This window comes from Fundulus heteroclitus, chromosome 2 (assembly GCF_011125445.2).
Source record: "Fundulus heteroclitus isolate FHET01 chromosome 2, MU-UCD_Fhet_4.1, whole genome shotgun sequence".
In the NCBI taxonomy this organism is placed as follows: domain Eukaryota; kingdom Metazoa; phylum Chordata; class Actinopteri; order Cyprinodontiformes; family Fundulidae; genus Fundulus; species Fundulus heteroclitus.
Genome location: NC_046362.1, coordinates 38,822,939 through 38,849,230, shown reverse-complemented (window position 1 = coordinate 38,849,230; position 26,292 = coordinate 38,822,939). Strand labels below are relative to the sequence as shown.

The window sequence follows — 26,292 nt, the reverse complement described above, 5'->3', positions numbered from 1 at the left end:
CTGATTCACATCTCTGCCATCATGGAGACTTGACATTTTGTTACAAGACAGAAAATAGTCTTCAAAACACCTCAAAGGAAAACTTTAGTACCTGACAGGAGAGGGAGAAAAATCTCATTTATGGGGCTGACAAACACTGGAGCCCGTTTAAATACTCTCATAATGGGTCAGAAATATGTGAAATTTGTCCAAATCTAAATGTGCTGCTATAAATCTGCTAAAACACCCAAATGATTTAGGTTTTTGTTAAATTGTTAGTGCCCTCTAACTGGAATAACTTGGAGTTATAGTTCATGATCAATGCAGCGTCTGTGTTTTCTTTAGTCCTTTTTCCATGTTTTACCGTTCTGATAAACTAAGCCTGGTTTAAACCAGATAGTTACACAATAATCACAACATTTTTATCTTTTATCTCCTGACGGTGGATCAGAGGAAACTTTTCATGTTTCTGGCCTAGTTAGGAATACTGAAATAAGTATTTGAAAGATCCTAAAGAAAAAGAAAGATAATTGCTTTTTGTGGATTTTAATTTTTTCATTTTTTTACATTTTAAAATAATAATATTTCATGTAAACTGTATATTTTTCACAATGTTTTCCTGAATTTTGGGACCATTCCTCCTGACAGAACTGGTAAAACTGGATGTTGTTTTTCATGCAGTTCTACATTTCTGACTTTAACTTCACACATGATGTCTCAGCCAGCTTTGGAAAAGTGCTTGATAGCTATTAGTTTTATCTAAAAATGGGTTTCTTAATAAATGTTTAAATAGTATGTTGTAATTAAATAGATCAGATTTTACCAATGCAAGAAAGTGAACACTAAGCTTCTAGTTTTAAATCTTTTTCAATGTATTGTGGCAAAAGTAATCTACTTGGTCCTGATGCTGGAAACTGTGATATAAATCCATCCATCCAATAATCCAGCCAGACAGGAGTTATTGGTCCCTAGCAAAACACAGACACTTTCATGCATCAACTTAAATTTTGACATTCTAGTCCCCTGACCCTCCCAGACGTTCTGCCATTTTTCATTCTGGACCAGTCCTGGCCGGCTGGCAGCAGTAAAGCACTCCTAATCGCTTCCAGGTCGCGTTGACAGCAACACTCTTTAGAGGGGAAGCAGTTACCAGTGAACAAAACGAAGAAAGCTCGTGTCAGGATCAATGAGAAGTTTAAAATCAGGAAGAAAAGATTAGGGGAGCTTCTCATTTCTAAAGCTGTTCCTCCAGGCTGGAGGAACAGCTTTAGAAATTATAAAAAAAAAAAAAAAAAAAAAAAAAAATATATATATATATATATATATATATATATATATATATATATATATATATATAGTTTTCAGTAATGCTAACGGCTAACCATGCTAATCATAATACTGACAGTTGAGCTGCACAGCTGTGTAACGATGGCTGCTCTCTCTCAATTGGAGCTATCTTGATCTGTGCTAGAAGACTTTCTGAGTGATTAATAGCAATAATAATAATAATAATAATAATAATAATAATAATAATAATAATAATACATCAAACCTATATAGCACTTTTTTGGACACGCAAAGATGCTTTCCAAAAAAAAATTGTCCTTCATGAGCTTCTCATGAGATGTTGGTCCCAAAGAAACTGAAATATCGAGTCGCACTTCCACCCTGATCCACATCAGGTTTCCTGTCTTAAATAATCTGCTGGAGAGTTCGGCGACTCTAAACCATGTTCTGCACGGTTCTGTGGAGTTGTGGCTGTGTAGCGGTGATGAAGCTGAGTGGGGTGTGTTGCATTCTGTCATTGTTGTCTGACTTCAAAGCTGCCATTTCTCTATGTTCCTTTGTGAAATCCCCCAAAACCTGCCAACATTAGAATACCATCAAACACTCGCGCTGCCTTTGAAATGCCACTGACTCTGTTTGGCGCTGCAATTTGCAGCCTCTAAAGAGTCATCCATGTTATTGAAATAAATCTGGGGCTTGTAATGGGAATGGAAATGAACACATCTTTCATGCTCTGGCTTAGAAGAGAGAGTTGAATTTTTGAGATAGAGCTTTGTTTCCCTGTAGAGAAGGCTGTTGACTTTGCAGCGCTCCCTCATTCTCTATTGTAACCGTGTTTCTGCCAGTTTTTGGGAGGGGATTCATTTTACTTTCTCTTCTTCTTCTGATATTCTTTTCTCCCTCTCAAACTGATGGTAAATAAAGATGTTTCTCCAATAAGAGCCAGACTAAACAGATACAAAGGTTAAGTGTATCTATTGTGATTAAGTGTAGTCGATTGATTGTACTGTCAGGCAGATGTAACCCTGGACTATTTCTATCCCGCATGCGGCTTTGAAAGATGGATGTTCATGGACTGGTGAGAACATTACATTTCACTGTGAAAAGTGGACAATTAAAGCAGCAGCACCTTTAGTACTTGTTGAAAATGTCATAATTGCATTAGTAGGTTGCTGTAGCACTCAAACTGCACAGCAGCAATCTCCCTACTGTGTGTCTCTCTGTGAGCATCAATTATCGCTTTGGAAATACAAAAGCCCTGAGACTTCTGCTTCAGTAAATACATATTTTAGTTTCATAAGAAGATATTCAGGTTTTTAAAAGTTTTTTTTCCAGATAATTGAAATTGTCTGAGCCATATAAGTTGAACATGTGGAGTCATCATGGAACAGAGCAGATGAGCTGCTGGCAGGTTGACTGTTTCAGCTTTAAAACTGCAGGAAAGAAATCTCTTCTTCAAATCAGATAAACTGATTTGAAGAAGAGGTTTCTACAAAAAACAAAAAAAAAACCAAATGTCGGAGTTGTGCTGACTTCTTCCAGCTGATTATCCAGTACAAGTTTTTTCCTGAGCATTTTATCAACACAGTCTGAGGGAAGACTCGTCTGCTAGCGCTTGTTTCTCTTTAGCTCAGAGCAGAAGTTGCTTCTAGTCCCTTTCTCTCTCTTCTGTTCCTCGTGTATTGGTGTGTCTCTGCCTTCAGAAACCACGGGCTCAGCTCTATGCTGAGTCTCTTCTCTTTAGCTTGTCCGTTTACCTGCAGGACAGGAAAGATGGGGAACAAACCAACAGCAGAGCAGAGCTTTTGTTGTTCTGTTTCTCGGGATCGGGGTGTTTCTCAGGCAGAACAGCGTGTGGAGAGCACAGGAACATATTACGGTCTGTCAGAAAAACAGCAAACATCACAGTAATATCATTCATAGCCTCCTAGCTTCTATCAGCAGGAACAACATGAGGAACATAAGCAGGAGTTTTAGATGTTTTTGTGTTCAGCTGAATTTTGACCTGCTGTTAAAAGCAAAACGAAGCGTCTTTATCTGCTGACGGCAGTTCTGACTGAAAACGGGAGAATTTTCATTGGTTCAGATCAGTCTGACCTCGCCAGCAAGATGAAGTTTAATTGAAGGTCCAGTGGATCTCAAAAGTCCGTTAAAGCCATGAATCACGTTTAATTTAGTTTTAACTTTCAGTCTTCGAGTTCACACCTGCCACCAATTAGAATGAATCTGACGAGACCTTTTTTCACTCTGTGGTGCCTTCAGCCTTCTTCTGCAGGCTGTTTTCTTGGAGCAGCAGCTTCTCTCCATCTGAGAGGAAGCAGTTAGACAAACTGATCATAGAGGCCAGCTCTGATGCCCCCTGCACCCAGCGCAGGTGGTGAGAAGCTGCAGCATCCTTGGTGCACAAAGGAGCGTTATCACAGATCCTCCCAGCAGCTGTGAGACCTTAGAACCTTCTGTGCTCCAAACGTCGTCTACATTTTTCTGTAGTCAGTCTGTTGCTGTAACCTGTTAATCTGAGTTTACCTTCTTAAATAACTGTACAGTATTCATTCCTCTGTTTTGGACTTTTCCCCTCACTTTACTCGGTGGAGGCTGATGAGCGTTCACACTGAGCCTGGTTCTGGTTCTGCTGGAGGTTCTCCTCCCTGTTAAAGGGGAGTTTTCCTCTCCACTGTCGCTTCATGCATGCTCAGTATGAGGGATTGCTGCAAAGCCATCAACAATGCAGACGACTGTCCACTGTGGCTCTACGCTCTTTCAGGAGGAGTGAATGCTGCTTGGAGAGACTTGATGCAACCTGCTGGGTTTCCTTAGAGAGGAAACTTTCTCACCAACCTGGAGGATCTGATGGAAGCTGACTCTGGAAAGAGTCTTGAGATGACATGTGTAATGATTTGGCGCTATATAAATAAAATGTAATTGAATTGCTACTGATACACATGAATTTCTCTAAAGTGGGACATTAAATATATTCTATTGTGTTCTATATTTGTCCTTCAATCTGGCCGGTTCTTGCCATTTATAGGACATCTTGGGATGTTCCTCTTGGTTCTTCTCTTGCATGTTTGTTTTCTGCTGCATCTGTTTTGTCCACTTTTTAGTTATGTTATAGATTATTAGCTAAAGTCATCCCTTTGACATTTCTGCCTTTAAACCTTCAGCTTCATCATGATGATCATCACCAGATTCTCTCTGGATTTTCTGGCTCCTCTTTTCATTCATGGCAGAGCTTTCGGTAGATTTCTATTGAAGCACGAGTAAGCGGCTCCACATTCTGATTGTATCATACTGTTGGCATCACAAAGAAATCAGTGTTCTCAATTTCCTCTGCAGACAAATATTTTTCCAGATATGTTCTGCCTCATGCACATCATTTCTATTTTGCTCTAAAATGTTTTATGTGAATGAAATCTATGCTGAACAAAAAAATCTGACTTTGTTGACCTAAACTTAATTTTTACCTCCATGGGGGGTATGGTTAGGGTCGGTGATACTTTAATGACCGCTTTTCTCTCTACTTAAACAATGAAGGAATCTAAAAACAGGACATAAACAACTAAACCTTACAGATATATTCAGTTTTCTCCCGCAATCTTGACCTAATTATGGTCCTGTGAAAGACAGGACAGCCATCCTAAACAAGAAAAATCCTCAAAGGTTTAGAACAACTCATATTATGTTTAAGAATGGCCTAGTCAAAGTCCAGAAAACATTCAATGAAGAATCTGTGGCAAGACTTGAAAATATAATTTCTCAGATCTTCTTCATCTACTTTGAGCTTAAACTATTTTATAAAGAAGACGGAGAGAAATTTCCCTCTGTAGACGTTCAAAGGTGATGGAGACGAACCCCAAAAGACAAAAGAACCCAAAGACACAAAAACTACATGTCCCTGTCCTTCCACAGTTATGACCCACTTTGTGTTGCATAATATCTGAATAGATTAATATGGTATAGTTGCTTTTAGTCTAAGAAAATGTCAATAATTTCAAGTTCAAGCATGTTTGAAAAAAGTTTTTTTAAAGTTAGAATGTTTTCTGTTTATTCAGTGATATGTTTGATACATGTCAAAGCTGAATGTTGAGTTTACTATTCTTAAAGTGAAACTAAACCAAAGCATAATCCACAATATTTGAGAAGTCACTAAAATTGCTCCTTCTAAAAGTAAAACAAGTAAAATAGGAGGTTATCTCAGGCTCTTGATTAAACAGAAAGGAGACGCGTTCAGGTCATTAGCTCCAGATCTAATGCAACATTTTACAAGGAAATTGTTAGTCAATGTAATGATGACAATAAACAGAAATAATTGATGATTATAATCATGTAAAGCGGCATAACAGAAAAGTTGAATGTCGTCAAACATCTGAAGGTTTCTTCAGATTCTCAGTATAAATTTCCAGATCCGAGGATTTCAGTGAGACGTTGGTTAATGTGAAATTATCCCTAAAATTCTGTTTAATCATTTCTTTAATTACTCATTTAAGAAATACATTAATCAATCGATCAAATGAACAAATGAATAAATGATTAGGATGGAACATAAACCGCCAGTATGACATTTCCCTTTACTTCACACGCTCACTGCCAGTAATTGAGAGGTCAGAGGTCTTTGCTCTTCCTGCTTTCCCTGATCAGCAGGTCTCCCACGATAACGTCCCATGAAACGCTGCTTCCTCTTCCAGGGCTGTCGCTGAGGGATGAGGGAGGGAGGGATCTCAGGGTGGGAGATGATCACGATCAGAAGGGTTGATTCCTGCTGGAGTCTTAGTATCTACCTGAGTGAGAGCAGAAGTCCAGATGTGCTTACGTCACCATGCGATGCCTTTCTTTTCCTGAATATTAAATCCATTTTTTCTCGCTTTACTTTGACAGAAGGAATCACTGAACTCTCTGCAGTAAAAACAAGATTCCTGCAAAACCAAGCCAGAGGCTTCAATAAGTCCACACAGCGTAGCTTGTTATGCTGCAGGTTGTAAATATTGGAGCGGCTTCTGTGAATAGAAGGCTCTGACTTTTATTGAAGCCTCGCTGACATTCCCTCAGAACATGCTACTCTTTGCTCAGGTTGTGTGTATATCTTCAGGCTATGTGTTTATCTAAAAATCCAGCTTTTAAGCATTGTTTGACAACCTCATAAGCTCCTTCTGCTGCGTTCACCTCGCTGAATGTCACGGTGTCTATTTTTCTTGACATTTCTCTTGTTTGTAATTTGTTGAGAGCGGTGTGAAAACAGCCCGTGTGTGTTGTGTGTGCTTCTTGCAGTTGGGTTTGATGACTGTGCAGGGAACCAGGATGTGACGTTTGAGGTGTCAGATCCCGACTTCCACGTGGACGCAGATCTGCAGCTGGTTCCACAGCGGGACGTGGAGTCCTGCGGGCCGGTGCTGTTGCTCCGTGGGTTCGGCCCACATGTGGACGACATGGCGCAGGTGGAGGTTACAGGACTTCCTGTTCCATCAGCGAACACCCTCAGGGTGAGTAGCACGCGCCCACGCTGCTCTTATTCATCACTCTGCTTTGTTATATTCTTAAAAGGTTCATTTGAACACAGACCAATGATCAACACCACTGGGTATGTTAAAAAATACCTAATGTTTTTTATTTAACATATTACATTTGAGATTTTGGCTATGCTCTTTAATTAGCAACATTTTTATCGTCTTTCTCCACAAACAGCAAACAGTTGATTTTAAAAGAGCAGAAAATAACAAACCCAGTGCTCAGTTGATGGAGAGGATGTTGTTCCTTTAATATAATATATAATATACATGTAAATAATGAAAAAAAGCTTTGTTTCCCAGTGATGCAACAATTTCTGTTGTTTTTTCTCTGATCTTTGGATCAGGGCAGAACTGGCAGCTGAGTTTCCTGAAGCCCAGTTGTTCTCCCTCACATCTCTGAGGAGCTGCTCTGCTTTGCTTCAGTGGCAAACAAACATGTGCAGCTTTATCCCAACAAAACAAGCTTTTTATTCACGTTTTGGAGAGACCACAACTTCACCAACCATCAAAATAATTACTATAGGGCCATGTGTCGCTTTTAAGAAACACAGAATGTGTTTTGTTGCTAAAATATGATAAATCCATGGAAATTTATCAGATATTATACGAATAAATAGAACAATCCAAGTCAGAAAGAAAAAAATGAGAATAAGAAATAATGAGCTGAAATCGTGACCTTTCTGACCATTAAACTGTGCATCAGGTTTTAAAGGATCGTCAGGCTCTTTCTCACGATGTGACACATTTAAAGTGATCTCCATCTTGGCAGGGTACCAGATTTTTTGGACATGTTAAAAAGTCCTGTTGTATAAACGTGGCAGTCATCTGCACCACTGCTGAAACTTCTATCAAAGTGCATTGAAATGCCTGAGAACTACCCAGATTATAACCCAATCAAGCATCAGGAATAAGGATTCTAATATACTGTTGTCTCTGGAATTTGGGGATCTCAGCTTTTAGTTTAACGTGATCAGCGTCACAGTTGCCTCTGAATTAATTTTCATCTGGCTGCTGATTCTGGCTGCACAGTGGCGCAGTGGGTAGCGCTGTTGCCTTGCAGCAAGAAGGTCCTGGGTTCGAGTACAACCCTGCGTCTTTCTGCATGGAGTTTGCATGTTCTCCCTGTGCATGTGTGGGTTCTCTCCGGGTACTCCGGCTTCCTCCCACAGACCAAAAATATGACTGTTAGGTTAATTGGCTTCTCCAAATTGTCCTTAGGTGTGAGTGTGTGTGAATGTCTCTGTGTTGTCTCTGTTGTCTCTGTGTTGCCCTGCGACAGACTGGCGACCTGTCCAGGGTGAACCCCGCCTCTCGCCGAGTGAACGCTGGAGATAGGCACCAGCACCCCCTGCGACCCAATGAGGGATAAAGCGGTTCGGAAAATGGATGGATGGATGGATGCTGATGAAGCAATATAGTTATTCCAGAGCTAATTTAGTGTTCTGCAATCTTGTCATACAATGAATCTAGTCTATGCCATGCAGACACTCTGTCTGCGCTGATGAAAATTCCTGCACCTTGGCATGATTGTAGTGGCTACACCATAAGTTTAGTCTGACATCTTTTCTGGTGAAATCAGCTAACAATTATTACCACTTAGGAGCACTTAAAGGATGTTTATTAGCTTTTCTTCCTGCATGGCCAGGCAAACCTTTAGCATGGGAAAAAGTAAGAAAAGTAACCTATTCTCATGCAGTAGCACATTGTGCATTTTTCGCCCTGTAATATAAAAGCACTCTACATAACTGGGCCGCATCACAAGAGACAAACATGCTTCAGACGTAAAAATGTTTTTAGAAACACCTAAATCCACGACAAGATAAAAAACGGTGTGAAAGCAGCTTTAAAACCGGTGGATGCGTTGAGCTAACTGGCTTCATAAAATATTCTGGGCTTCTTAACAAAACATGATTACTGCTGAAAAACCAGCTGGACTATAAAAAGTCAGCCAAGTATGTGACATTAACCTCCATCTGTACCTGTTAATATTTCCATCGCAGTGAAACTCAGTCATTGTGTGCAAGGAGGACAACAAGCTGTTAAACGTCTATTTATTTAAATGCTGTGCGCTAATTCACATTAAGGTAAATGTAGCTCTCAGTTACCCGCAAGCTGCAAAATCTTCATAACTTTCGGAAATAATCAATTTGTTTCCCCAAATATTAGACTGAAAACACTGCAAACTGAAGTGTGCTTGAGGGTGGAAATGCTCTCAGTGAAGCATTCACAAATCAGTCATGTATCAGCGATCTTAATTGCAAATATAAGAAATTAAAAACTAAGTTCATCGAATGTTTGGAGGCATCTGTTGTCAGTCACACTCCTGCATATGTTCATGAATTCTAATCATGTTGGAGGGGGAAGCCGCTTAAATTATCATTCATTAACATATTTGCATCACCTCAAAGCCACCGTGTGATGCTGTAAAAAGAAAGGCCAGATTTCTGTTTTTGTTAAAAACCAAAGGGATGCAGGCGTCTAACCGTTCTGATGCTCCTCTAATTTTCCTAAAACCAGTGAAGTCCTTATTTTCAGCTTTAAGTCATTTCAAAGCCACAAAGAAAGATAAAACATGTCTGCTTGTGTAGCTTGAAGATCGCTTCTAATGAAAGTGTCAAGTCTGATTTTATTTAAAGACTTAAGTAATTCTAGTCTATTATTATTATTATTATTATTATTATTATTATTATTATTATTATTATTATTATTAGTAGTAGTAGTAGTAGTAGTAGTAGTATTAGTATTATTAGTATTAGAGTATTAGTTGTTGTTGTTGTTGTTGTTGTAGTAGGAAGTATGATCTTCAATCCATGCACATTCATTTACTAAGGAGGAAAAATCAAATGGAAATACAATATTTTTTACATAAAGTTGGGACCCACTTTTTTTGTATATTGTTTATGTTTACTGTGGAAACATTTTTATTTTATCTACAATGTTTGGAGGGTAAAAAAAGGAAGTGAAAATGTTACCATTGTTGCTGATTTTAGAGTGAAATGCCACATAGTTATTATCTAGTGTTTGTATGGAGGTCATGTGTTCTATATTTTTTTTAAACTGCTAATTGCGAAGTTATTTATTGAGGGGGAAATCCCAAATGAGACCAAAAAGTATATTCTACAGATTTTTGTCATTTCTACTTAACTGAATACTTACAAATGATTTATAACTGAAATATAAATCAATTTCCCCACAAAAATTAAGACTACTGCATGTTTTTGAATGAAGAATTAGAAAAACAAATAATTGGTTGGTTCCAGAACTTTGCTGTGTCTCCGCTGGCCACCGATGATGAGCGAATGGCTCCTTTTCTTTGATTAATCTTTAGATATTTGCTGCAGCCTGCAGAATAGCTGCCTTGCAGGACTCTGAAAAGTGATATCCACCACTGTTTCTCCCTCACATCCAAAAATCTAAATAATGAATCTGCTTTGCATCAAATAATCAGTTCATTGGGAAAGTTTCCAGAGAGTGCAGCCCCAGCTGGGCTTCCTGAAGCCTTCTGTGGGATCATCCGGCGTCCTGCTGCAGGCTGCTGGACTCCCGATGCTGCTCTTCCTCTCGCCTCCTCTTCCTTCAGGAGCATTTGTTTGTAGACGGTGCCATAGATGCAGGGCGACTGCAGCTCAGTGGGTAGATGCCTTAGCTACCCCTGTCACTTCTCAATGTGCCCACGGGCAAGGCACTTAACCCCAAGCTGCCTACCGATCTGGGTATTGCAGCTTGAATATGTGTTTTAGTGAGTGGAATTGGGTGAATTGGGCTCCAGTGGAAAGTGCTCTGTTTGATCAGAAGGACCAGAAACATTTAGCTCTCCCAGGTGTAGTTTTGGTAAATTAGTTGTTGAAGTTCTGGCTGATTTATTTTTTTCTGTTGCACATGGATTCCTGTTTGATTTAGCTTTTTTCTTCCTTTGACGTGACATTTTCATTCTGTCATCATGTAGTCTAACGCAGACATGAGATTTGGCTGTCACTTAGTTGGGGTACCACTTTGGGTCACAATGGATTATCCTGACATTTAATATAATTATTTGCAGACGTGGTCCCCAGGAGACGAATCCTTCGACTTTGCCGTGTCACCATCCTTACGTCTCGTTCTACCGTCAGGATGGCATTAGCAGATTTAATTGAATTTCTCAAATGTCTTAACAACTCTCTGAAGGATTGAGATTAAATTTGGTACATGCTTTTCTTGTCCTGAAGATGAAATGAAATCACTGCTGATCCTCTGACTTCCAGGCGCGTCGACATTTATGGTGTCTGATTGATGACTAAGTGTCATTAAAATATTGACAAACTTTCTAAATAGGCTCAGCTGCACTTTGCACAAAGTGTTTTTTTCCTGCAGTGCATTAACCCGTCAGCACTTCCACTGCCATCACATTATGCATCATTACCATCAATTCACTTTCCCGTATGTACAAGAACAAGTCCTAATCACATTTATTTCATGTCACATGATAGTTATTGGAGCACAAACTGAAAACATTAAAACTGTTAACATATTATTACAAAGTTTCTATTGCCAACTGTCACTTTCCACCTTTCTTTATTCTGAGTTGAAAGATGTCATTTGGACGAATGTTGGAGTCTCAATGCGTCGTTCTTTCATCCCTGCTGTGAAGAAATGCTTCAAAGTGTCCTTCTATCTTAAAGGAAACGCGGCCGTCGTTTAATTAAAATGCACGATGGGTCACACGGTGTACGAATGAGGCAAAGGTAAGAGAGAGAAACAGAAATGAAAATAAGGAGAGTGCTAAAAGCTCTCATTATTTCAGTATCAATTAATCTGCTGAAGCTCCTTAAGCTCAGGGACTTCTCATCAGAAAATCCATTGTTTCTCTCTCTGTCCACATCCTGCAGCGCCTGCACACGCTCCCAACCCTTTCCCCACCCTCAGCCTCCGCAGCGTCTCATGTGGCCCATCAAACATCGGCTCTTCAGAGCTGCAGAAGGAATTTATAACCAACTCCTGCCGTATTTAAAAGCTTGTTTCAATAAGCCGGGGCTTTGACTCGCACAATCACTGACGATATTCCCCGCACACAAATCCCGAGTCTTAAATCTCCAATCTGATACAATATTTGTGGTAGCCAGGCTGCTTCAACCAGTCTGCACTGTTTTTTTTTTCCATTATCTTAGCACTCAGCTCGTGTCTTTTTGCTCTTTTTGCTTCCCCACAGCTCTCTGCTGCGCTTTTGTTGAAGTTAGATTCATATTTGCCAAAACATCGTTTTGTTTCCTGTTTCAAACAGAGCAGAGCTATTCCATAGCGGATGTATTGGCAGAACAAATGGTATTGTGGAGGAAAATATTGGCTTGTGATAATTGATAAGTGCCTGCGGTGGAGGTGGAGAGAATCAGGTTCTAATTCGTCAGCGCTAGTTTGGTGGAACAGGCCCAGAGGGAGATAAGTGACTGATGAATGATTCCTATTATAAGCAAACTCTGAATTTAATGAGTAATTTGTTCCCCCTTTTTTGCAACCGATCAATATGTGAATTAATGGAAGAATGCATTTCAATTTAACAAGTGCATGCTCCAAGATATGCACGTTTCTCTGCGTATTGTTTCTTGTTGTTCTGGCGGTGTTGGGCGCCACAACACTTATGCCGAGTGTTTCTCAGCCTTCAGGGAGCGTAAACAGGCACCATTCAAATGTAACAGCTGATAAGACTCAAAATAAGCCCAGTCTAAAAGCCTATTTATTCTTCTTTTGTTATGTTTCCTACATTTTGATATGTGCTCAGACTGAAATGTAATATTCCATGTACTGTAAAATCCTCATCCTGCAGTGGCAACAGATTTTCTCTAACCCGGCTCTCAGCTTGTGACTAAGAATTGACATCCTGCAACCACAGCAGCTTTTAATTTAGACCACAACACAAATAATCTTTTTCCTCTCTTTCTGCTTCCCGATTATAAAAAAAACTGCTCTGTCTGTCATTTGTTGATTCAGTTTACGTTGGTTTCGTCTCCATCCGTCTTATAATGGAGTGGCTTTAATTATTAGTGAACTTATGTTCAGTTTTCATCATCACGCATAATTAGGAACATCTAAAGGGAACGGCTCAATGCTGATTTAATTCATTTTTAACTAACACGAAGAAAACGCAACCTAAGTTGGGGAGTGATCAGATTAATTTTAGCCAGTCCTGTGCTCTCATAAATAAATAATTGTGCATATCAGCCATCTGGGAAATGTAATCACTTTATCTTCTATTATTGTATGAATCAAAAAAGGCAAACAGCTAATCTGTCTTTGTTTCACATCTGCTGCTAGTTGCCAAAGCTGCTAAATAAACTCCATCTTAAATCTGTATTAAAGAAGCCTGAAAGGTCAGGAATGTAAGTAGGTCATTGTATAAAACTTTAGGGAGAAACCCTAAAACTAGGTGGTGGCTTAAGCAGAGAAGCTAAAATTGGATTATGAAAATGATGCTGAGGTCTCTTAGATGTAGTTAAAAGCCTCTTTCTTGGGTTCAGCTCCGGCTGCAGATGAAAGAGGAGTCTAACTGCGACACAAGTTGGAGAAAACAGCAGGGATCTCCTCGTAGAGCAGTTTTCCAGGTCAGCCGTACATAACAGAGCCGATAAAGAAAAATAAAAAACACTGTTTGGTTGTACTATTGTATTCAGTTTGTTTAATGGTCCGATCATGTTGACTTAAAAATCCCATTTCACAACTTATAGGACAGTGAGAATGGACGCTTGTTGAATAGCAGTAAGATGTTGAGTGTTGGATGATGCCTGGTGGCTGACGGCAGAGGGGAGGGGAACCTAATCAGTCCAGGAAAGATCACACAAAGAGCAAACTACAACCTAAATCATGACAGGAATACACCTGATTGTATAAATGTGCCCGCTGTTAAACAGCTAGACGCTCCTGTCGCTGCTGGCCAACCACGGCCTTGACGCTGCCCATTTCTCTCTGCTTCTGCAGCACATTGACAGAAATGAGTAATGGCACTTCTCAATATAGCGGTGTGGGTAAAATGGCAGAATGGACAAGGACATGACTTTGCTGCTACAGGAACTCTAAGCTCAGATGACAGTGACAAAGACCCCCCCCCCCCTCCACACCACCACCACCTCCAGGTCTCAGAGCAACACACTGAATCTCCTGCAGATACACAAATAGCGTATATAAGGAGCAGCCACATGTCGGCCTTTCTTCTGGTTCCAGACTCATCAGCTTTGCTTTTTTATCACGACTTCTCACTCAGGACACTGAAATCCTCCAACAATCAGCTGCAAGACTAAGACGAAGCATGAAGCCACTGTTTTAGGCTGGGAAAGGGGTGAGGGTGCAGCAGTAATTTATTAAAAGTACACATTAAAGATTCATGGCACCCTTCTCCTACAGTGTCACCGTACCGTAAGAACACTATTCATCACACAAATGCAGAGCAAAGAGAATACTGGAAGAAAAGCCATTGGCGAGCTGGAAAAACGAATGAATGAGCTTCAAACCGGCAGGTATAAAGGTGAGGAGAAAGAAAGTAGGGCTGCAAGTCATTTTTTTATCACGGTGCCCCATGGTGAGCCATCCTCATCGAGCACATGAAAAATAAGGCTCTCTGCTGCTGAGCACATTTTTCTCACTGCTCCCCACCTTCCTGATCCTGCTGCAGAACATTGATGGCTTTTAAAGTTCAGTCCCTCCTTCTTCGTATCCACTGTATCAGTTCAATGAAGACATGGAAGCCGTGAATTATCTTGACCCCAGCTCGGCTCACCGGTCCTTTCATTCACCGTCTGGTTCCCTGTTTGCTTTCCAGCTCTTCTTCTCTTAAAATATCACCCAGCTGAGACCCGTGCAGGATTGAGCCGAGGCACTCATGCCTGGGCAGCAGATAAACCTGCTGATGAACTGCTCACATAAATGCACCGGCACCGGCGGGGCTCTTTAAATGAAAAATGCTCATTTAGTCTCTCATGCTTTTTTTAAATGTTGTGTTTAACACCTTAAAGTCCAGTATCAGCTTTCTGCCGTTGGCATTTCAAAGGTCACCCTCGAGTGGATTTGATACTAAAAGGGCATTTCAGAACCCACTCCGTGTTTCTGGTTTGTTCTGGTCGGCTTGGGTTTGTGATTGCAGTTTCATGATGGGTTTTCTCCTGAATTTACTGCTGGAGATGTTGGTCAGCTGATGAAAAGGCTCCTCTTCTGGCTTCTATGTCGCCTCTCTGTTATTGTGAAAAGGGAGGGAGCGTTGTCGCAGGCCCTGTCAGTGATGATCAGCAGTTTATGCAAACTGAGTTCTCCAGTGAGATCATTTGAACTCAGTGGACGTGTGGCTCGTATTTACTTTGTCATTTTGGCGGTGTTTAGTAGAAGTGGCCCAGAGACCATCAGCCAATCTTCTCTTGATTGGCTCTGATAAGTGTTTCATGGGTCAAATGCTGAAAATCTGAGTTTTCCCCCTATTCAGAAGTTGCATTTTCACATTTAACCACCACCTTTTAAGTCTAACACTGCATCAAATAAAGCATGTCAGCTACTTATGGCTCTTTCCTGAGTTTACCCAGAAACAAAGGCTAGGTAGATATGCTATGGAGATAATTTGTAATTCCTTCATTTTCTGGATTAAAAACGACCACCTTCACCAGCTCAGCTGCTGCATTTTGTTCTGTTTCATTTGTTCGGGTTAGGGTTTAAAAAAAATAGCAATGATTATCAGAATTTGCATGTCGGACCACATAGAAAATCAGAAACATGTGACAGCAGGAAATGCCTTATTAGTGCATCTCTGTTATTTAACAGGAATGCCTTCCTTTGAGGTGGCTGTTTTTTTTAAGCATCAACAAAGAATGCCAATTTAAATGTCTTTAAATCAATTTTCCATGTTGAAAGGGTTTAAAAAACAGACTTTTCAGGCTACTCTGTTTATATTTGAATACTGCTGAACAAAGGACTGAGGCATCTGTCACCAAGTTTCCAGTCTTGCTGCATTTGTGGGTGAATCAAAATGCATTTCATGCTGATCTAAATGTGAAGAAATTTTGTGAAACATGTCCTGGTCTGGATAGTGTGTGAATATTGTGATGAAGGTCTTCAGTTTCTTGCTGCATCAGCACAGAGGAAGCTAATTTTGTTGTTTTTTGATTTGATCATCATCTGATCATCTGGAGAGGAAAGTAATTTTTTTTTATCTTTAAACGTTGCAAAGGAATAATTAATAATCATTAACTAAATGTATGAATTTATCACTATGTAGACACAACTCAAAATACTCTATTTTAGCTGCATATTTATTTATGATTAAAGTTTTGTCATATCCATGGTGACGGTGTTGTACTTCTATGTAAACATAAAATGAGTCTCAAGCTTAGCTGTCACCACTCACAGTGAATTAGACTTCAGAAATTCAAAACCTTAAATTTTGTTGCATTTTATTTTTTAGAAAGCTGCAATCTTTTAACTCCAACAGAGAGATACATACACCTCCCCAACAATATTCTCCCCTAAAAAGAGTTCAACTTCATTCAGCATGCTGAGATAAGTGATTCTTCATCGGTGCAGACTGAGAGTCTGCATAGTTTTTCATGATATTAAATAAAACATTATTACAGGGTAATTTCTGCAACATTTCAGCAGAACTCTCATAGCTGTAGATTAGTGTATTACAGTATCAGATCTACAGAATGGTGATGCTGAATTTACTTTGAGCCACATGTTAGCATGTCTATTTCAACAAAATATATATTACCAATCTTTTCATGGCAATGTGCATTTTTTGTTATATTTGTGGTTATATTTATATTTTATATTTTATATTTACTCAATATTCCTTAAAAAAATACACCTTTACTTTGGTCAATATTGGCAATAATATAAATACAGCAAGAGGAGATCCTTCCTTTGGGGGAGTATGAGTGTCAGTTTAATCAGGAACATGTTTTTAGTAAACATATTTAAAAAAAAACCTGAATTAAACTAAATGGACAAACCTGACTCTTATGCCCAGGAGCCTTTTTTCACAGAAGCCAGTGATTCTGTCTGTTTTATCTATGTATGAAGGAAGTTAATGAGACAGAAAAGGCTGAAGCTGAGATGTTATCCTGTGGTTTCAGTGACACAGGAGGAGCTAGATTAGCTCTTTCAGTTGTTAGCATAATGCCCTCTGACCTGGCTTATACCTATTATAGGAACTGTGGAACATATCGGTACTTATTTTCTAAGTTTTAATTACATCTTTTGATTGTATCTCAATGCAGAGGGCAAAGTAATGCTGCTATTCAGTTAGATCCAGGATTTATAAACTGAACAAAAATATATATCGTACACTAGCAGCGTTCACACATGTTACCGATGCTTATTTGTTCAGCTACATGCATGCCTAGAGAAATCAAATTCTGTATTCCTGGTTGAGTATTTTGAGCTCCTGTCCGAATGCTCAGACCATAACACCCCCCCCCCCCCCCCCCCCATTGGTCACCGCCTCCATGTTTGCAGCATCAATAACCGAGCAGAAAGGCTCCCACCGTCTCAATGGTTCTGGGTGTCGTGGAGCAGAGGGAACATTTTTCATTATATTAAACTCTAAAACCATTTCTTTGTTTACAGCAGCAGGAGGGTGGAAAATGAAACAAGATTATGCTTTTGTGTTTTCCAAGATCAAAACAAGGTTTTAGAATGTCTCCATCTGCTTGAATAATGCAATTGCTTTACTAAAACCTTGTCATCTCTCATTGCTTTATTTTACCCTCTATTTCTGCCTTTTTGTGTTGCTTTTTTCATCTCTCCTGTCATTATTTTACACACTAGCTGAATACAGGACGAGGTATGAGTTTCATTTCACTGAGAGCTGCTGCGAGTCTTATTTCATGTTTGCTCTGAGAGACATCATTGTCATGTAAGGCATGACAGAAGAAGCTGCTTGGCTTTATGGATCATTCTGCATTAATGAATAACCTGTGTGAACTTTTATCAGTGATGTTTAAGTGTCTGTGGTTATAAATGCTGATTTGTGTCAGTTAAGGTAGTTTTAGATGAATTGCAGGGGGACTAATTTACTTTTTACGTCACACAGTTTTAATTGGGGAACGTCTTTTTGTTGCAGGAAGTCGTGGGTCTTGGCCAAAAGCTACCGTACAGATCGAAGAGGTCCCTCCTTGTTCCTCCCATGATCGTGACCGAGAACCAGAGAGCTCCTTTTCCCAGGATTATTGGCAAGGTAAGAAATACACTTTGTCTCTTTGGTTCTTTAATTACTACTCTATTATTAGATATAAACTTAGCTGTATTTTTACAAGGAAACTAAAACTGGGTTTTGCATTTTACAACCAAAAACCAACAGAATTTCCAAAGATCAAAAATTGTGTAAAGGTTAATTTGTAGCTTCTTCTTTTGGGATGTGAAGTTTTTTACTCTTCATAAGTTTTATTTAGATCAGTCATTTTCATGGTAAACATATTAGGAAATAATATAATGATAAATCTATATATGCTGGACCTATAGCTATTCCTGTCTCAGTGCCCAGGGTCAGGTATCATAAGTTCCACTGCTCGTGTTGTTCTCCCTAGAAAGCCTTTAGTTGTGCATTAACAGGGCAGATATTACCTACCTAAGCTAACTTAAGCTTTTTACTAACCCCTCACTAACACTCCCAGCTCAGTCTGACAGCGGCAGATCCTCCAGCTGATCCACAGAGCAGTGGGTGCAGGATTCATTACTATGCTGCAGGATTCTCCCAGATGTTCTCTGCCTGTTTATTGTTCAGCAAACACACGTAGAAAATCACTTTGTATCTGTTTGGGGTTTTATGCTTTTACATGATTTATGTTGCCGAGAAGGAGTCTTAGTGGGGCTTATAAGTCTACATGCTGCTGTACTATGCTGTATGTGTAATGTAAAAAAACTCCACAAACCATGATAAATCTCAGTGCTTTTCCATCTTTAACGTTAGACACATCCAATTCAACACAAGTAAAACCTGTGTTTGGCATGTATTTAACAGACCAGTGGCAATATTACTGCGTCCTGTGTGGTACTGCGTACTGTCTGGTACTGCGTACTGTCTGGTACTGCGTACTGTCTGGTACTGCGTACTGTCTGGTACTGCGTACTGCTAAAAGAGTCAATGGCGGTACGCGGTACCGGTAAGAAGGCCCTTCATTCAGAACCAGTCACGCCTGCACATTGGGTCAGAAAATAGATCCTTTGGCAGGATGCCTTCTAAACATGACTTAATCTGTTTTTTTTACTCATTCTGGATTGTTTCTGAACCATCAGTGCTGAGTTTCTGAGCCTTGCCCCTCCCCCCCCTCAAAGCCAGGGGCTGTCATCAGCGGCCAGCCTTCAAAACGTGCACCGCTACGTTTAATGTCTTTCTGCTCGTAGCAAAATGTCCTAATTAATATCACTGGTAGAGTTTTTAAATATATGTCATTGAAAGGCTTTAAATCACAAGTCCATAATGAGCTGTTGTGGCATTGCCATGGCAACTAAACCCAATATCAGCTCTGCTGTATTTACTAAGTAAGTACGTAAACTTAGTGCTTCACAATAAAACCATGAAACAACACAAAATGAAAAGATGAAAAAAGGTTAAACAGCTTAAATGCAACATCATAACATAAAAGTGGTTAAAATCCAGTCAGAACAAACGGGTCTTCTGCTGCTTCTTTAAAGAATGAACAGAGTCAAGATAGAGCGAAGATGAAGGAAACACCTTCCTCAGTCTGGGGGCCTCAGCTTTAACAGACCGACCCCCTCTGCTCCTGAAATTAGTTCCTGGAACCATTAACAGCTTTTGGCTGCAGGATCTCAGACTATGAGAAGGTGAATATGGTTGTAAAAGGTTGGTAATAGAAGCTGCAGCTTGGCCACTCAGGGCTCTAACAGCAAAGAATAAAACTTTAAAATGAACTCTGAAATGTACTGGTAGCCAATGTAAAGAGATTAAAACTGGGCTAATGTGCTGTCTCTTTCTTGCCTTGGTTAAAAGTCTGGAAGCAGCATTCTGCACTATCTGCAGACAGCCAACATCTTTCTTATTAAACATACAAAAAGGCTGTTACAATAGTCAAGACGAGATTAAATAAAAGCACAAACAATCATCTCTAATTCAGCCTTTGACACCAAAGTTCAAAGATGAGAAATATTTATTAGCTGAATGAAGCAGTTTTTGATTAATCTGCGAGAATGACGCTCTAGTGACACGTCAGAATCAAAAATGATGCCAAGCTTTCTGAGGCCAAAACAACCAGACATTTCTTCATTTCTGTTATTTGGTTCTCAGGGGCAATGATTAGTGTTTCCATCTTATCAGAGTTTACCTGAAAATAGTTTTCACAGAGCCACTGTTTAATATCATTAACAGTTTATCAAGCAGGACAACTTAAAATGTTCAGTTGTCTTAAAATAACAATAGAGATGAATGTCATCAGCATAGAAATGATGAGATACATCAGGGAAGTGCCAGATTATCTGACCAAGGGGGAAAATATATAAAAGAAAGAGAATAGGTCCAAAGACAGAGCCCTGTGGTTCACCGCATAGCAGGTCCTTTGAGTCTGACATGAACTGGTTTACAAAAACCCTGAAACATCTTAGAGAGAGGAAGGATTCAAACCACTCTGGAGCCTCGCCTGAGAGACCGACTACATCATGAAGCTTAGTAATCAAAATACTACTATGTAATACGGAGAATATTACACATTATTAACTTTAAATCTTTTAAAGGAGCTGGTTTCTGCATGTTGAATGACATTTTAAAATAATAAAAGATAACAGTTAAATGCTTAGGTGTGTTTGATCAGTCTGGACAGACTGGATGCTGTTGACCAAGGACTGAGAAGCTCCTGGTTCTGAATCCTAGAACCCGTTCTGATCCCACTCCAGGCACTGGACCCTTGGCCCTGTGTGCAGTTTCTTTGTTCTGCCTGTGCATGCAGGGGTTTCTCCAGGTACTCCAACTTCCTCTCATAATCCTAAAGCATGAAGTTGGGTCAAACGGCTGCTCCACGTTGCCCACTGAGTCAGCAGATATGGATACATCTGAAATTATTAGATGAGCTAAACTTGGAAAAACTGAGAAAATGTTCAGTTTCCTGAGAACCAAAAGGTTCCTACAGATGTGCAGCTGAAGGTCAGGCGTACCTGTGTCAGGTGGCACTCTGGCCTTACTGTATTTCAGAGGAAGTGTACCTGGACATGTTACTCAGCTTTGTTTTGCATATGAATGGTCACTTAGAGATCATCTGCATCTCTCAGAGCCTAACGGCTTACAGCACACTGAGCCCGTCTCCTCACAGATAATTGTACCCTGGAGAGTGTGACCTGGGCCCAGAGCCTGGCTCTCTGGCTCCTACTGATACTGTCCCAGTCAGCGGGGTCTCAGTCAGGCAAGCTGACTGCCTGCAGATAGCAGGTAATGAAGGGCAGAGGGCTTACGTAAGCCTGCATGCATCTTTTGAATCTTTAGGGAAGGTTTTGGGGGATTTATGCAGATTTCTGCTCTGCTAAACTAGAAGTTGATATAGAGGAGTGAGAGTCAGCAGACCATATAGAATGCAAATGATTTCTGTGGGCTCAGTGTCAGTTACAGTAACAGCTACAGGCCGTGTGGTGCATGTACATGTCCTCTGAGGCCATAGATCCACGCTTTCTACAAGATCGTTCTAATTTTCTCTCACTCCTTTTATTGTTGCCTCTGAACACCCCCCCCCCCCTCTCAATTCCTGCTTCTTAACACTTTCCATTTGCAAATTCGATTATCTTTTCATCCCTTTGTTCTTCCATCCCTCTTCTCTTCCTCCACACACAGCCTTGCATGAGGCGACAGGATAATGTCGGCTCTTTTACCCAGTGGAAAGCTATATGTTTGCGACTTGGCAAAATTGATTTTCCACACCAATAGTTTTCCCTCTTCTCATACAACGTACCACTTCCATATGGCAGCCATTCATTTTTCATACTCTCCTCCTCTCTCCAGGAGATAAGCAGACCGAAGGAAGGGTGAGCTGAGATTGCAGGGGCTGCGATTTGACATGTAGGGCTGTGTGCATATATAACTTCAGTAATGCAACCTGTGTGTGTGTGTGTGTGTGTGTGTGTGTGTGTGTGTGTGTGTGTGTGTGTGTGTGTGTGTGTGTGTGCGGGAGGGAGGAAGGTGGGTCGGCTGTCAGTGCTGCTCACTGGGGAAGGGTAAGAACCTTGTTGTTTATGTCACACCTCCTGCTAGCTGTGGAATTGTTTTGATACAGAGGTCTCTCCCTGGCCCTCCCTCGGGGCCCGTAAACAGCTCACAACAACTCAGACGGCAGCTGGAGCATGCAATGAAACTGATATGCTTAAATGTTCCTCTAGTGCTCCCCACCCCAGTCTCACCAGTCTCTGCTAATTGGAAAATCTTGAAACTCGGGGAGAGAAATCAGTCATAGCTCAAGTAGTTAAAGTGTGTATTTCTGGGTTCTTTTTGATCCGGTCTCGGATAAGACGGAGCGTGGCTCCTCTTCAGGAAAATAACCTACTTCATGCTCAGTGGTGCTGCATATCCCTCTGCCTTATTTTCAACAGTCAAACAGAAGGCGCGGGCATCGCATCCTCTAACCACAGGCTTCCCTCTGCACTGACGGAAGACAATACATTACAGGAGTCATTTGTGTGAAGTACACTCATGAAATAACTCGTCTATTTCACTCGGGAAATTAGCTGCTTTAAAACAGCTAATAGTGGCAGCTAAAACACAATCCCTGTCTCTGATTGTGAAATGTTGGACAAAACGTCCCGACATTCCCTGATGAGGTTAACGTAAAGGTTAGAAAGCCGCGGGGATGTTTGCTGGGATGTTTAAATCACTCATTAGGTGCTAAATATGTTGGTTAGCAGCGTGTTTATCAGGTCAGTGAGTCTTTAACCTTTTTCACATCATTTGGGTAAAGGACTAAAAAAACTCCAGCTGTCTCCATGTCCGTACTTACTGCTAAAATGTAACAATGATTGTTTTATGGTTTCAACCACAACGGAGTGCTTAGATTTGTGCTGAAGATGTGAGTAAAGCTCAGAGTAAAACCTTTATAGCCTTTATTTCCGTACAAATTAGGAAAATAGAAAACAGGAAGAAATTTGTTTTCTTCTGTGGCTTGATCGTTTGAGTAGTTGTCTTGCAATTGGAAGATTGTGGGTTTGATTCCAGCTTCCCCTTTTCAACTGTTGATGTGCCCCTGGGCAAGGCACTTAACCCCAAGTTGCCTACTGAGCTGTGTATCGTGTATGAATGTAGCGCTTTGTCTGGTCAGTATGACTGGAAATGTGCTATAAAGGTTCAGTCCATTTATCATTCCCTCCACAGAAAGGGAGGATTGAATTATAGTCCTTTATTGTCACTGTCAATAACATTCACTGTATTTAGCGACTCTACATGGCAGCAAGGCATTTAAAAACAATATATAAAATAACAACAAATAATAACAAAAACCACAATAATAATAAAAAACTATGATATTAACAAAAACTACTATAACAAAAAACTACAATAATAAAAAACTACAATATTGACAAAAACTTCAATAATAATAAAAAAACTTGAGTATTAACAAAAACTACAATAAGGGAAAACTACAATAAGAAACTACAATAATAAAAAAAACTACAATAATAACAAAAAAACTACAATAATAACAAACTACAGTAAATTATTATCAGTCTGTCCAAAGAAATATCAGTTTGTATTTTTCTGGCTAAACTCCAAAATTTTCAGTATGAACTGAAAAACACTCGATTCAGCTTCCCTGTAAATCATTGAATCAGTTCAAGTTCGACTTTCAAGAATCTTTACTATCCTGTTGGGGAATTTCCTTTTCAGCAGAAGCAACATGGCCTCCAGACTTTTTAGGATGGATCCAAACTGAACCCTGATCGCTGCCGTTTACTGAGCCTGAAATCATAGTGTGATCCTCATGTCATATCAGGATGCCTGAGCCTGCCTTCTCTACTGGCTTCAACTTTAGACTTCAAAAAGTAACATGTTACTTTAATCAGTTCATAGGCTATTGCTCCATTTCTCTTTAGGTCAGTTGATATATTCCTTGCAAACTGTCATTTCTTTAATTAAAATGCATTGTGGGAGCTTGTTGCTGTCTGTCAGAGGTATTTTTATAATGGTTACAGACGTCAGGCTTAACTGTGAACCTTCTCAGATCATATGTTGCTGATGTTTTAGTCTTTTTCCTCCTGGATGTTCTTGGATTCATTCGGATCTTAGATATCAGTTTAGTTCCAGTTTATTCAGTTAATGATTTAGAGACAGATTTAGCAGCATGCATGTCGTGACAGTTGGGTCTGCTGGTCTTCTATTACTCTGCTACACCTATGAGTTACTTATTTGCCATGTAGAAACATATTTCCTTCTAAAACTGATTAATTCAGTTATTGATACTGGACTGACATTTTTTAACACACCTTTGGGCCTAAAAGTTGTTTGTTCCTGTTTTCAGAACATAACTTTAAGCTTTCAGTAAGCTAAGAAAATACAACATCTAACGCTGTGAAGGAGATGATTGGTTATGCTTTTGCGTCCGCTCAGAGATTGCTGTAGTTTTCTTTGTTTTAACATCAGTAAAACTGGTTTGGATCAGCTGCAGCTTGTAGCTCCCAGTTTTATTCAGAATACAAAGTCAGGTTCTGGCTGGGACTTTTAAAAAGCTACTTGCTGAGGAGCCTCCAGACATTTCATCTTCTTCTATTTCACCACCAGGGCCCTGAGCCTGAGCCTAAAAAGGTTACAGGCCGTTTCCTGGCTAGTTAAATTATTTCAGGATTAATTAGATTACAGGAATGTGCAAATATTCTTCGTAAAGTATTGCTAAGGAATATGTTTTTGTCAGTATGCTGGGACCTTCAGTCATTCAACCTGCGTCTGTCCTGTCTTACCTCAGGGTTTGGCTCACATCACATTGCGTCTGACTTGACCTGTCAGTCCAAATAAAGTGCAGGTTGTGAGGAGCGAGGGCGCGCATCGGTTCTGGCTCCAGCTAAAATAGTAATGAGAAGAGCCACGTCTGGCAGCTCTCCGTCATTGTTGTAGTGCCAGTTGTTTCCTAAATTAGCTCAGCCTTTCACTCTGATTTCACTGTCTTGTTGTTGTCAATCCGTCTGTGAACCGTATTTCCATCGTTGTGTTGTGAAATGTGCGACGTCTTTTACAGCTCCTCTACGTCTGAGACGTTGAATATCAGAGCTTTATCAAAGCTGCCAAGCAAGAAGGAGCGCTTTGTTGGGAGATCTGACGACAATAGAAAGCAGCCAGCCTGCAGGCCTCGTCACTTAGTCTAATTGATTCCCTTAATCATCTTGGGAAAACTGCCCCCCCCCTTCTGTCTTTAAACATGCCTGTTAGACTTTTAGATGGGGATATTTACTGCCTCTAAGTTACAACTGTCATGATTCAATTTTCTGCTCATACCTAGACAAACATGGTTGATCTGAATTTAAAATGATGAGGGAAGTGCATAAATAATTAAATAAATATTGTTAAGTTTATGTGAACCGTCTTTCATAACCAATCAGATAATCAAACACAAACCCAGAGGGACTGAAAGATTGCAGGCTGCAGTGCTGTTTATTTCACGCGCTCTTCCTTCTCGGTATTCACCAAAGGAAATCAAAAGTGCTTTTGTTACTTTGTTATTTGAAGCCATCAGGTTTCAAATAAATTCAAGTCTTTTACAAAACTACAAATAAATAAAAATAATATCCAGTTTTAATATCACTGTTATGACCGATATTAATGCTGTCACTTTGAAAACGATCACACCTGAGATTGCTTCTGTGCTTCAGGTAAAGCCCTACTTAATTTTGTTTACCTAAAACCAACTTCCTAATATTTTTAAGTTTCCATAAGGTGAAACAAATAATTTCCTGAACAAAAAATATTTATATCATCAGCAAACAAACTAAATATTTTACCCTCACATGAATTTAACCAAATCAGATTTCTCATTGCTAAATCCTGGAATCTCACGTTGAGAAAGTTTCTAAAGCAAATCTATGCCACACTTTGAATCCAGAGGTTTTCCAGCTGTGGAATAAAAGGCATTTTTTTAAATCTTTAAAGGATCCTTATTTTCAGCTGTCATGATATCTTCTCTTAGTTCATTTGTCTTTGCTTTTGATCCGCTTGTTCGCAAACTTTATTTGTTGCTCCCCCTCCCACGCTGGATATGATTGGCTCAGAATAAAGTAGCTGATGGGTAATAATAAGCAGAGGCCTCGTTAACCAATCAAAGGCAGTTAATTAGGCCCATTGTTCTCCAGTCGTCTTGTGTTGAGGACTCATAGGTTCTACCCTTCAGGGCCTGGACCCAGTCCCCCCACTGTGTCCCTTTCGTTAGGAGGGTGGAGTGGAGTGGCAGGACAATCAGGCAGAGCGCTGTCCAAGCTGAGGCTGCCCTTACACCCCCCCCCCCCCCCCACACACACACACACACACACACACACACACACACCCTCTCTCTCAGTCCCAGGAGTCCTTTTGCAGCCAGTGATTGTCATTAGCAGCTGGCTGTTTGAC

At 40.1% G+C, this 26,292-nt stretch overlaps 1 protein-coding gene across 1 annotated transcript in view; it reads left to right on the top strand.

Moving 5' to 3' along the window:
• Nucleotides 1-26,292, top strand: part of cdh13 (cadherin 13, H-cadherin (heart)) — a 432,538-nt gene that overhangs the window by 156,808 nt on the left and 249,438 nt on the right. Inside the window, exons 3-4 of the mRNA XM_036126911.1 lie at nt 6,532-6,743; nt 17,839-17,952. Coding sequence (XP_035982804.1) covers nt 6,532-6,743; nt 17,839-17,952 — 326 coding nt within the window. The remainder of the gene's footprint in view (nt 1-6,531; nt 6,744-17,838; nt 17,953-26,292) is intronic.